General features: G+C 48.5%; 1 protein-coding gene across 1 annotated transcript in view; it reads right to left on the reverse strand.

Annotated features, from left to right (window-relative positions):
- Window positions 1–14,008, reverse strand: part of LOC132836093 (copper chaperone for superoxide dismutase-like) — a 31,868-nt gene that overhangs the window by 14,284 nt on the left and 3,576 nt on the right. Inside the window, exons 3-4 of the mRNA XM_060855352.1 lie at window positions 10,352–10,489; window positions 9,367–9,544 (exon numbers count right to left, since the gene is read on the reverse strand). Coding sequence (XP_060711335.1) covers window positions 9,367–9,544; window positions 10,352–10,489 — 316 coding nt within the window. The remainder of the gene's footprint in view (window positions 1–9,366; window positions 9,545–10,351; window positions 10,490–14,008) is intronic.

Genomic DNA, 14,008 nt, shown 5'->3' on the forward strand with positions numbered 1-14,008 from the left:
CCCTAATCCCAGAGATATATTTCCCTCCCCGCCCCTATCAGCGGTCCAGAGAGAACATTCCCTCTGCGACTCCCTCGTTAGGCCCACAAACTCATCCTTCACTCCCAGCACCTTCCCTAGCCACCGCAAGAGGTGTAAAACCTGCGCCCACACCTTCCCCCCGCCCTCCCTCACCTCCATCCAATACCCCAAAGAATGCTTCCACATCCAGCAGAGATTTTCCTGCACATCCAAGCACCTCATCTACTGTGTCTGTCGCTCTCGATGTGGTCTCTTCTACATTGGGGAGACTGGATGCCAACTCGGGGAACATTTCAGAGAACACCTCCAGGACACACATGCACCAACTAAGCCCACCACCCCGTGGCTGAACACTTCAACTCCCCCTCCCACTCTGCCAAGGGCATGCAAGTCCTGGGCCTCCTCCATCCCCAAATCCTAGCCACCCGACGCCTGGAGGAAAAACGCCCCATCTTCCATCTTGGGACCCTCCAACCACGCGGGATCAATGGGGATTTCACCAGTTTCCTCATCTCTCCTTACCCCCCTCCCCCACCTTATCTCAGATCCAACCCTCCAACTCAGGACCGCCTTCGTGAATTGTCCTACCTGTCCAACTCCCTTCCCATTTATCTGCTCCATCCTCCCCTCCAACCACTCACCTGCGTCAACCTATCGCCTTCCAAGCTACCTTCCCCTCCTCCCACCCCAACCCTCTTATTTATCTCTCAGCCCCCTTGGCACCACCCCAACTACCCCCCCCCACCCCCCTACATTCCTGATGAAGGGCTTGTGTCCATAACGTCAACTCTCCTGCTCCTCGGATACTGCCTGACTGGCTGTGCTTTTCCAGCACTCTTTGACACTGCTTACGAAGCAAGGCCGGACTTTGACTAATGCAGAACTAGGATGGCTGCTCTGCAGAAGGACAAAGACTGGAATAAGTCCATAAGGGATTGGAGCAGAAATCAGGCCATTCAGCCCATTGAGTGTGCTCTGCCCTTCAATCATGGCTGATACGTTTCTCAATCCCATTCTCCCTGTAACCATTGATACTGAAGAACCCATCTCAGTCTTAAATATACTGAATCGAACCAACTGTAAGCACAATTGTAAAATAACTCTGCAAAGAGATTCCTAATTAAGTGCTCGCCTGTCAGACAGTGCTACGTTTTTGAAAAGGACATGCTCCTTCTTTAACTGGCTTTCAGAATTTCAGAAATAATTTGGCTTTTTGAAACTGGAATAAAGGAAGGCCCGGATACAATGGGGTCACATTCATTCCCACTGGGCCACGGAACATGATCAAGCAACTGGTTTTGGGACAACGCAGATTTCAATTAAAATATTAAATAAGTGACATCCCTTGCCTTCATTGCTCAGAATCACAGAGTTGGGATGTTTTAAATTATGAGGGGCATGGATAGGATAAATAGACAAAGTCTTTATCCTGGGGTGGGGGAGTCCAGATCTAGAGGGCATAGGTTTAGGGTGCTTCCTCTAGATGTTGCCAGGGATGGAGGGTTTGAGCTATAGGGAGAGGCTGAACAGGCTGGGGCTATTTTCCCTGGAGCGTCGGAGGCTGAGGGGTGACTTTATAGAGGTTTATAAAATCATGAGGGGCATGGATAGGATAAATAGACAAAGTCTTTACCCTGGGGTCGGGGAGTCCAGATCTAGAGGGCATAGGTTTAGGGCGAGAGGGGAAAGATATAAAAGAGACCTAAGGGGCAACTTTTTCACAGAGGGTGGTGCGTGTATGGAATGAGCTGCCAGAGGATGTGGTGGAGGCTGGTACAACATTTAAGAAGCATTTGGATGGGTATATGAATAGGAAGGCCTTGGAGGGATATGGGCCGGGTGCTGGCAGGTGGGACTAGATTGGGTTGGGATATCTGGTCGGCATGGACGGGTTGGACCGAAGGGTCTGTTTCTGTGCGGTACATCTCTAGAACTCTATGACATTGGTGTAATGTGCCCAGTTCCAGAGGGGTGGTTTTTGGAGTGGAGCCTGTGACCAGCGGTGTTCCACAGGGACCTTTCTATAAATGATTTACATGAGAACATAGAAGGCATGGTTGGTACCTTTGTGGGTGACGCCAAGGTTGGTGGTATAGTAGAGAGTGAAGAAGGTTAACCTGAGATTACAAAGAGATCTTGATCGATTGGTTCAATGGGCTGAGGGGTGGCAGAGAGAATTTCGTTTGGATAAATGTAAGATATTGCATTTTGGAGAACAAGGGCAGGACTTATACAACTAAAAGTAGGGCCTTGGGTAGTGTCATAGAACAGAGAGATCTCGGGGTCCATGTGCATAATTCTGTGACGTTTGCACTATGTATAGACAGAGTGTTTAAGGCATGGTGAATTAGGTTCAGGTAGTACAGGATGTTGGTGAAACATCTTCTGGAATACTGCTGTGTCCAATTCTGGTTGCCCCTGTTCTAGGAAGGATATTATGAAGCTGGAGAGGGATCAGAAAAGGTTTATCAGGATGTTGCCGGGAATGGAGGGTTTGAGTAACAAAAATTGGGTTGGGATATGTTTCAGGCCTAAGTGGGGTACCGTAGATGCTGGAGGTCAGAGTCAAGATCAGCGTGGTGCTGGAAAAGCACAGCAGGTCAGGCAGCATCCGAGGAGCAGGAAAATCGACGTTTCCGGCAAAAGCCCTTTGTCAGGAATTCCTTTTTCCAGAACCACTCTAATCTCGACTGGGATTTGTTTTGCTGAAGCGTAGGAAGGTGACCTTATGGAGGTTTATAAAATCACGAAGGGGCATGGAGAGGGTGAAAGGCAAGGGTCTTTGCCCTAGGGTGGGCGAGTTCAAAACTAGGGGGCCATACTTTTAGGTGGAGAGAGGAGAAAAATTTAAAAAGAACATGAGGGACAACATTTCAGCACGGAGTGGTTTGTGTGTGAAATGAGCTTCCAGAGAAAGGGACAGATACAACGTTTAAAAGACATTTGGATGAGTACATGAATAGGAAAGGTTTGGAGGGGTATGGGACAAACACAGGCAAGTGGGACTAGTTTACTTTGGGAACATGGTCAGCATAGACTAGTTGGACCGAAGGGTTTATTTTTGTGCTGGACGACTATATCAGGAGGCAGAGGTTCAAGGGAAAACAGGAAAACAACTTCAAACTAAATTGGCATTTTGCCTATCCATCATCTGACAGGTTAACAATCTTCCTAAATAAAGCAGTGTATGGAACGATGATTAATCTAATCTTATGAAGAGAGTCAATAGCAATCATGACATGTGTAAAATATACAGGAGGAGACCAGGACACCCAAAACAAGTGTCTGATTAACAAGTTGTTGCAGCAATGGAATATGAAAGATGGGGAGTGAAGGACAAAAGCAAAAGGCATTTTTAAATCTTCCACGTCATAGGCGTAGGAATTAAATTTCATACGTCTCCAGTGATCTAGAGTGAAGAGAAATTAGTAACAGTGGACAAGATAATAGAGAAACAGACTAGGACATGTTGTTTAATTTTAAATTCAACAATTGCTTGCACATCTTCAAACCGGTTATTTAGAACCAGAGAATTGTACAGCACAGAAGCAGACCCTTTGGTTCATCTCATTCACGCTGACCAAATATTCTAAATTAATCTAATCCCATTTGCCAGTATTTGGCCCATATCCCTCTAAACCCTTCCTATTCATCTACCCATCCAGATGCCTGGTAAATGTTGTAATTTTCCCAGTCTCCACCGCTTCCTCTGGCAGCTCATTCCATACACACACCACCCTCTGCGTGAAAAAGGTTGCCCTGTTAGGTCCCTTTTAAATCTTTCCCCTCTCACCTTCAACCTATGCCCTCTAGTTTTGGACTCCCCCACCTTGGGGAAAAGATTTTGACTATTCACCCTATCCACACCCCTCACAATTTTATAAACCTCTATAAGGTCACCCCTCAGCCTCCGACGCTCCAGGGAAAACAGCCCCAGCCTATTTAGCCTCTCCCTGTAGCTCAGATCCTCCAATCCCAGCAACATCCTTGTAAGTCTTTTCTGAACCCTTTCAAGTTTCACAACACCCTTCCGATAGGAGGGAGGCCAGAATTGAACGCAGTGTTTCAAAAGTGGCCTAACCAATTTCTTGTAGAGCTGCAACAGGACCTTCCAATTCCTATACTCAATGCACTGATCAATAAAAGAAAGTGTACCAAACGCCTTTTTCCCCTTCCCTGTCTACCTACAACTCCACTTTCTAGGAATTTAAAGAGGAGAGGGAATTCTGTTAATATTGCAAGTAGATGTTCAAAGTTTGTGAGAAGATTTGTAGCTCGGGTGCTCGTCGTGGTTCTGTTCGCTGAGCTGGGAATTTGTGTTTTAGACGTTTCATCCTCCGTCTAGGTGACACCCTCAGTGCTTGGGAGCCTCCTGTGAAGCGTTTCTGTGATCTTTCCTCCGGCATTTATAGTGGTTTGTCTCTGCCGCTTCCGGTTGTCAGTTCCAGCTGTCCGCTGCAGTGGGTCCAGGTCGATGTGTTTGTTGATTGAATCTGTGGATGAGTGCCATGCCTCTAGGAATTCCCTGGCTGTTCTCTGTTTGGCTTGTCCTATAATAGTGGTGTTGTCCCAGTCGAACTCATGTTGCTTGTCATCTGCGTGTGTGGCTACTAAGGATAGCTGGTCGTGTCGTTTCGTGGCTAGTTGGTGTTCATGGATGCAGATCGTTAGCTGTCTTTCAGTTTGTCCTACAGACAGATAACCAGGTTTGACCTACAGAGAATGAAACCTGAAAGCAACACCACACCTAGATTCTATGGACTACCTAATGTGCACAAACGAGACATCCCACTCAGACCCATAGTATCACAACCAGGGACACCATCACACAAACTGGCTAAAGAACTACAGCAGAAACTGAAACACCTGATCAGCGGATTCAGACACTCTATACAATCAACACAGGAATTCTTGGACATCATCAGAAATATACACATAGACAAGGAAGAAACCATGGTCTCATTCGATGTAACGGCACTGTTCACCTCTATTGACAAAACCCTAGCCAGAGAAACCTGCTGGACGTACATAACAGACAACAGGACGGGGAACCTATCAACAAAGACTGCATACTCAAAATTACTGGACCTGTGCCTCACAACACACCACATTCAACAACCAAATAGATGAACAAATCAACGGCACACTCATGGGCTCACCCATAAGACCATAAGAAATAGGAGTGGAAGTAAGGCCATTTGGCCCATCGAGTCCACTCCACCATTCAATCATGGCTGATGGGTACCCATCTCTGGACTCATAGCAGAAGCAGTAATGCAAAGATTAGAACAAACAGTCTTACCGCAAATTCAACCCAAACTCTGGGTCAGATATGTGGATGACACCTTTATAATCATTAAAAACACAGAAATAGAGAACACACACCGGATCATCAACGCCACACTCACAGGAATCCGATTCACGAGAGAGGAAGAAAAGGACAACCAGCTCCCATTCCTGGACGTGATGGTACAGAGAACACCGAACGGAGAATTCACCACAAAGGTATACAGGAAAGCCACACACACAGACCAAGTCCTGAACTATGAAAGCAACCACCCCAACACACACAAAAGAAGTTGCATCAAGACACTATTCAAAAGGCCCACAACACACTGCAGTACACCAGAACTGCAAAAAGAGGAAGAAGAGCACCTATACAATGTATTCGCCAAAAACGGATACCCCCGCAATTTCATCAACAGATGCCTAAGGGAAAGACAACGGAACGAGGACATGCCACAACCCAAAGGACTAGCCACACTACCATACATCAGGAGCGTTTCTGAACTGACAGCCAGACTGCTGCGACCACTAGGACTCATAACAGCACACAACCCAACAGCCACTCTCAGACAACAACTCACCAGGACAAAGGACCCGATACCCAGCGTGAGCAAAACCAACGTAGTGTACAAAATCCCATGCAAGGCTGCACAAAACACTACATAGGACAAACAGGAAGACAGCTAACGGTCCGCATCCATGAACACCAACTAGCCACGAAACGACACGACCAGCTATCCTTAGTAGCCACACACGCAGATGACAAGCAACATGAGTTCGACTGGGACAACATTACTATTATAGGTCAAGCCAAACAGAGAACAGCTAGGGAATTCCTAGAGGCATGGCACTCATCCACAGATTCAATCAATAAGCACATCGACCTGGACCCTACATACCGGCCACTGCAGCGGACAGCTGGAACTGACAACCGGAAGCGGCAAGGACAGACCACTATAATACCGGAGGAAACATCACAGAAGCGCTTCACAGGAGGCTCCCAAGCACCGAGGATGTCACCTAGACAGGGGACGAAACGTCTGCAACACAAATTCCCAGCTCGGCGAACAGAATCACAACAACTGCAAGTAGATCATTAAATGATTGAGGTCAATTGATTAATGAATTGATTGGGTAGAGCCTGGAGTGGGGGCTGTGTGCATTATATCCCCCACAAACTCCCTTTTAATTTGATCGCTTCCCCCCTCCCCTTACAGTTCCCCTATTTTTGTTAGTGCTGCACTGCCCCTAGAAGGCAGCACTTGCAAGATGTCCTTTTATCGAGTGACATGAACAATTCGATGTTGTGTTTACAATTTGATGACACAGATCTCCCTCGAGGGGAGGCGATGTCCTTGGTATTATCACTAGGCAATGCTCTGGGGACCTGGGTTTGAATCCTGCCACGGCAGAAATTGAATTCAATACATTTAAAAAGATTACTGGAATTAAGGGGCGGCACGGTGGCTCAGTGGTTAGCACTGCTGCCTCACAGCACCAGGGACCCGGGTTCGATTCCCGACTGGGGCAGTGTGGAATTTGCACATTCTCCCCGTGTCTGCATGGGTGTGCTCCGGTTTCCTCCCACAGTCCAAACATGTGCAGGTTAAGTGAATTGGCCATGCTAAATTGTCCATAGTGTTAGGTGCATTAGTCAGGGGTGAATGTAGGGGAGTGGGTTACTCTTCGGAGGGTCGGTGTGGACTTGTTGGGCTGAAGGGCCTATTTCCACACTGTAGCGAATCTAATCTAAAACCATCATCAATTGTGAAAAATCCATCTGGTTCAGTCATATCATTTACCTGACCTGGCCTAAGCATGACTCCAGACCCATAGAAACTTGGGTGACTCTTCATTATTAAGGGTGGCCGATAAATGCTGGCCTAGCCAGTATTGCCAACGCATTGAGAATTAATTTAAAAATAAAATTGATGCAGAGTCATAGTCATGTGGAACAGCATGGAAACAGACCCTTTGGTCCAACCCGTCCATGCCGACGAGATATCCCAACCCCATCTAGTCCCGTTTCCCAGCACTTGGCCTATATCCCCCCAAACCCTTCCTCTTTATATACCCATCCAGATGCCTTTTAAATGTTGTCATTGGACCAGCCTCCACCACTTCCTCTGGCAGCTCATTCCACACACACACACACCACCCTCTGTGTGAAAAAGTTGCCCCTTAAGTCTCTTTTATATCTTTCCCCTCTCACTTGAAACCTATGCCCCTCTAGTTCTGGACTCCCCCACCCCAGGGAAAAGACTTTGTCTAGTTATCCTCCCCATGCCCCTCATGAATCTATAAACCTCTATAAGGTCACCCCTTGGTCTCTGTCATGTGACTGTGAATGGCTAAAATATCTTTCACAGGATATTTAAAGAAAATATACAGACCTGTATGGTGGGGTCCCTCACAACCACACCCAAACGTTTGTTAGCGATATGAAGTATTGCCTGTTGTACTATTTTCGGGAGAACAAGGGGGACTTGCGTGTACGCTTGCTTTTATTGCTCAGTCCTTTGAGTATAGGAGTTGGGACGACATGTTGAGGTTGTGCAGGATGCTGGGGGGGCCTGTTCTGGCGTACTGTGTCCCCAGTTCTGGTCTCCCGGTAATGGGCAGGATAGTATTAAGCTGGAGAGGGTTCAGAAGAGATTGACAAGATGGTGCCCGAATTGGAAGGCCTGCTTTCTAAAGAAAGGCACGATAGGCTGGCACCCTTTTCACTGGCGTGTACAAGTTCATAAAATCATGAGGCGTATAGGTTAGATCCCCTACAGTGTGAAAACAGGCCGCCTCAGCCCAACAAGTCCACACCGACCTTCCATAGAGTAGCCCATTCCCCTACCCTAGATTTACCCCCTGACTAATGCACCTAACACTATGGGCAATTCAGCACGGCCAATCCACCCTAACCTGCTGGTCTTCGGACTGTGGGGGTAAACCAGAGCACCCGGAGGAAACCCAAGCAGACACGGGGAGAATGTGCAAACTCCACATGGACAGTCGCCCGAGGCTGGAATCGAACCTGGTCCCTGGCACTGTGAGGCAGCAGTGCTAACCACTGAGCCTCTGTGCCACCCTGTATGGATAGGGTAGTTGTCTTTTTCCTAGGATGGGGGAGTTTCAAGACTATAAGGCATACATTTAAGATTAGATTACTTACAGTGTGGAAACAGGCCCTTCGGCCCAACAAGTCCACACCGACCCACCGAAGCGCAACCCAGCCAGACCCATTCCCCTACATTTACCCCTTCACGTAACACTACGGGCAATTTAGCCTGGCCAATTCACCTGACCCGCACATCTTTGGACTGTGGGAAGAAACTGGAGCACCCGGAGGAAACCCACGCAGACACGGGAAGAATGTGCAAACTCCACTCAGAGAGTCGCCTGAGGTGGGAATTGAACCCAGGACTCTGGCGCTGTGAGGCAGCAGTGCTAACCACTGTGCCACCGTGCCAACCATCCGAGAGGAGAAAGATTTCAAAAAGACCTGATGGGTAAATGCTTTACACTGAGAGTGGTTCACGTGTGGAATGAACTTGCAGAGGAAGTGGTGGATGTGGGGACAGTTACAAGATTTCAAAGATATTTGGATAAGGACATGAGTAGGAAAGGGTTTGGAGGGATATGGGCCCAGAGCAGGCAGGTGGGACTGGTGTAGTTTGTGGTGATAGACTGGTTGGACCAAAGGGTCTGTTTCCATGCTGGATGACTCTAGGACTATGTAAGACTGAATAATTAATAAACTCTAACCATCACAAAACCTCTTTTGGTTTCAGCCTCTCCAACAGGCTTAGAGCCAGAGTGATGTAGCATCACCCCCCAAGGGGCTGTTAGGGAATGGAGAAGGAAAATGTTAGGCCTTGTCCACCAACACCCACAATGAAAGGGGTGTGGTCGGGGTTCACACCAAGGGTCAAGTAGGCTGGCAGTGCCAAGGCTCAGGGTGCTAAAGGTCATGACTGTCAACCCAGGAAGGAAAAAGGGATGGCAGGGGAACTACACCCCAATGTCTCCCTGACACACGCACACGCTCCCCGGGAAACAGTGTACCTGAGGCAGGAGTTGGTCAGGTCTCCGAACTCGTGCACGTGCAGCCCATGTTGGCCAGGTTTCAGACCATCGACTGTTCCCTCGATGAGGCACAGCTTCTCCGACAGCTGTAGGAATCGCACTGCGCCCTTGATGTTGCCCTCTGGGCCCAGCATGGCCACAGCAGCACCCAGGTCCTCTGCAGGGAAACACCACAGTGCGCAGGTTAGACCTCCCTCTGCTCCTTTAGACTGAAGGCAAGGTGCCCTCTACACTGTCCCCCATCAAACACTCCTAGGCAGGGACAGCACGGGGTCAGATACAGCGTAAAGCTCCCTATACACTGTCCCCCATCAAACTCTCCCAGCACAGGGACAGCACTGGGTCAGATACAGAGTACAGCTCCCTCGACACTACCCCCCATCAAACACTCCCAGCACAGGGACAGCACGGGGTTAGATACAGAGTAAAGCTCCCTCTATACTGTCCTGCCATCAAACATTCCTTGCACAGAGTAAAGCTCCCTCAACACCATCCCTTCAAGTACTCCCAGGACAGGGACAGCACAGGATTAGATACAGAGTATAACTCCCTCAACACTATCCCATCAAATACTCCCAGGAGAGGGACAGCATGGAGTTAGATACAGAGTAAAGCTCCCTCTACATTGTGGCGAAAGTAAGGACTGCAGGTGCTGGCAATTAGAGTCAAGAGTGTGTTGCTGGAAAAGCACAGCAGGTCAGGCAGCATCCGAGGAGCAGGAAAATCGATGTTTCGGATAAAACGTCCTGATGAAGAGCTTTTGCCTGAAACGTCAATTTTCCTGCTCCTTGGATGCTGTCTGACCTGCTGTGCTTGTCCAGCACCACACTCTTCCCTCTCCACTCTCTCCATTAAACACTCCCTGAACAGCACGGGGTTAGATGCAGAGTAAAGCTCCCTCAATAATTCCTCTTTAACCACTCGCCTGGGTCTCGCAGTGAGAGATCTTGGCTGTTGTACTCACTGAGAGTGGATGGGCCCATGCCTTTTAACACGGCTCGTCTGCCCGTGCTCTCTATCAGCTCCTGCACCTCCTTGGATGTCAGTGTTGTGTCGATTAGTACCTGCTCTGTGTTGACATCAATATCCACCGACTGGATTCCTGCAAGAAATCAGAGGCAGCTCATTATGAGAACAGTTTTTGCACCAATGACATGCTGTGTACCAGCTGTCCTGAACCCGGGGGGGGGGGGGGTGGTGAAATGGGCTTGTAGCAGCCACTGATATGCCCCCTCTCCCACTGACCTTTGAACTCTGAGCCCCTCTCCCCCTGTTCATCCAGTAACAATTATATGGTGACGTGTGTGTACACACACACACACACACACACACACGTACAAACGCACGAAAACGCACTCTCACACTCACGCGCACGCACACACACGCTCACACTCTCACACATGCGCACACGCGTGCACACACTTGCACCCACGTGCACACACACAAGCCCATTTTCACACTGTCACACACATCTTAAATGTCACATACACACCCAATTCACAATGACGAACACAATCTCATTTCTTCCCTCACATGCATACAGTCAGTGACCCATTACAAGACATCGCATACTTTGCCAATGGTATGCAAACACTGAAATATTCCCACACCCACATGTACATATACAATGTTAAACTTATACACATAAATGGTACATGGATACATACACATTCTCTCTCATGTAGAGATTAATGTACACGATCAAACACACAATGAGTTACACCTTCACAGTGACACACACACTCACAAAGCCACATCTGCTCACACACAATGCCACACAGTGAACATACCAATATAAACTCATGGCTGATCTGATACTCTATATTGCCACCTATCTCTGATAAATTTTCACCTCCTCACTCAACATGAACCTACCGAGCTCTGCCTTAAAATATTCAAAGTTTCTGTATTCACTATCTTTCATGGAGCAGCATTCCAAGCACAGTTAAAACACACGGATTAAAACAAAATCTTCTTCTCTCCATCTTAAATAGGTGACTGCACATTCTGTAAGACAAACCCCACTTTCTAAGTTCTCCAACAAGAGGAGACATCCTTTTCTCCTGTGCACAGCAGGAAGGCGGTAATGCTACTGGGTCAGTAATCCAGAGGCCCAGCCTAATGTTCTGGGGATAAGGGTTCAAATCCCACCATGGCAAAGGCTGACATCTGAATTTGATTAAAAACCTGATATAAAATGCCAGCCCAAAGGTGACCTCCCATCAAAGGCCCTCTTGGAGAGGGCAATCTGCCATCCTTACCTGGTCTGTCCTCTATGTGACGCCCAGGGCAAGGTAACTGACTCTTAACTGCTCTCTGTAATGGACAGGCCAACAGCTCAGTTCAAGGGGCAACTAGGAATAGGCATTAAATGCTGATGCAATGCCCACAGCCAATGAACAAACCTTTAAATGGTCCCCTCTGGTAGCTGTGTGTTTCATTCAAGCCATCTCTTAACCTTCCAAATGCAAACATCAAACACAGAGAGGCAAGTTGCAGGAGTGGACCATCTGAGGTGTCAGATTAGCTTTGCCATTCAATATAACCATAGCTGATTCAAACACCACACTCCCAGCTACCCCTGGTAACCTTGGACCCCCTGCTCTTTGATTTTCTTCTTCTTAGATTTAAGAATCTCCCGCTTCCACCTTGAAAACGTTCAGTGAGTTGGCACAGTGGCTCAGTGGTTAGCATTGCTCCCTCACAGCACGAGGGGCCTGGGTTTGATTCTACCCTCGGGCTACTGACTGTATGGAGTTTGCACGTTTTTTCCTGGGTTTCCTCCCACGTCCAAAGATGTGCAGGTTAGGGTAGATTGGCCGTGCTAAATTGTCCCATAGTGCCCAGGGATGTGTAGGTTAGAGTGGGTTGGTCGTGCTAAATTGCCCCATCGTGCCCAGGGATGTGCAGGTTAGGGTGGATTGGTCGTGCTAAATTGCCCCATAGTGTCCAGGGATGTAGTAGGTTAGGGTGGATTGGCCGTGCTAAATTGTCCCATCGTGCCTAGGGATGTGCAGGTTAGGGTGGATTGGCTGTGTTAAATTGTCCCATAGTGTCCAGGGATGTGCAGGTTAGGGTGGATTGGCCGTGCTAAATTGTCCCATAGTGTCCAGGGATGTGCAGGTTAGGGTGGATTGGCCGTGCTAAATTGTCCCATAGTGCCCAGGGATGTGCAGGTTAGGGTGGATTGGCCGTGTTAAATTGTCCCATAGTGTCCAGGGATGTGCAGGTTAGGTGAGTTAGCCGTGGAGAACGTGGGATTGCGGGTCTTAGTTAAACACGAGCTCCCATTTGACAACACCACATGGACCCTTCCTGATTAAGGATCAGTGCTAACACTTTCCCTACCAGACAGGAAAGAGGTTGGAAGAACACGGCAAGCCAGGCAGCATCAGGAGGTGAAAAAGTGGGTGTTTCGGGTGTAACCCTTCTTCAGGACTGGGGTGGGTGTGGGGGGAGCTGCAGATAAAGGGGATGGTGGGGGCAGGGTGGTGAGATGGGGATAGTTGAAGACAGGTAGAGGGTATGACCTGGTTGGTCAATGGGAGGAATGAATCTGGTTGGTGGCAGGGAGCAGCGGAAGGGGTGGGGAGAGCCTGGGAAGGGAGTCGGGGGATAGAAAGAGAGGGTATTTGAAATTGGACATTGAGTCCTCCGGGCTGTAGGCTGCCCATGAGGAAGGCAAGGTGATGTTCCTCCAATTTATGGTACGGTTCATTGTGGCAATGGAGGAGGCCAAGGATGGTCATTGGGAAGGGGAGCGATAACTGGTCGGCCCCTGTGGGCCTGGCTGAGATGCTCAGTGAAACGTTCCCTAAGTTTACGTTCGGTCTCCCCGATGTAGAGGAGACCACATTGGGAGCACCTGATGCAGGAAATGAGGTTGGAAGAGAGGCAGGTGAACCTCTGTCTCACCTGAAAGGACTGTGGATCAAGCTTTCTGTGTCACTTCTTGAACTTCACAATGTCACACTGACACACACAGATGCTCACACAATTACAGATAAGGGCACACAGTTTCCCGGAAGAACCACACACACATCTGAAGATGATAGCATAAAACGATGAAGAGGTGTTGATAGCCTCGATGAATGCCCACCTCCCCCTCACTGTGACAGATCTGGGCACTTTCGGAAGGACACATTGGCCTGGGAGGCAATACAGCATAGGTTTACAAAAATGATACCTGGCCTTCAGGGATTGAGTCATGATAACGGATTATACTTTTCGGCCTCTTTTCTCTGGAATCAAGGGTTGACCGGATTGAAATCTTCATTCTCTTCACAGGAAAAGACAGGGGAGATAAACTATTTCCACTGATTGGGGATGAGGGGACACAGTTTGAGGACCGGGACCAGACCAATCAGAAGACATGTCAGGGAGCACTTACACATCATTAAATCATAGAATTCCTCATGTGGAAGCAGGTCATTTGTCCCATCAAGTCCACATGGACCCCCTGAAGAGCATCCCACCCATAACCCTACCCTATCCCTGTAACCCTGCATTGCTCATGGCTAACCCACCCAGCCAGCACATCCCTCGACACTATGGGTAATTCAGCACAGCCGATCCACCCTAACCTGCACACCCCTGGGTAATTCGCCAAGATCAATCCACC

The sequence above is a fragment of the Hemiscyllium ocellatum genome, chromosome 46, assembly GCF_020745735.1.
Source record: "Hemiscyllium ocellatum isolate sHemOce1 chromosome 46, sHemOce1.pat.X.cur, whole genome shotgun sequence".
NCBI lineage: Eukaryota > Metazoa > Chordata > Chondrichthyes > Orectolobiformes > Hemiscylliidae > Hemiscyllium > Hemiscyllium ocellatum.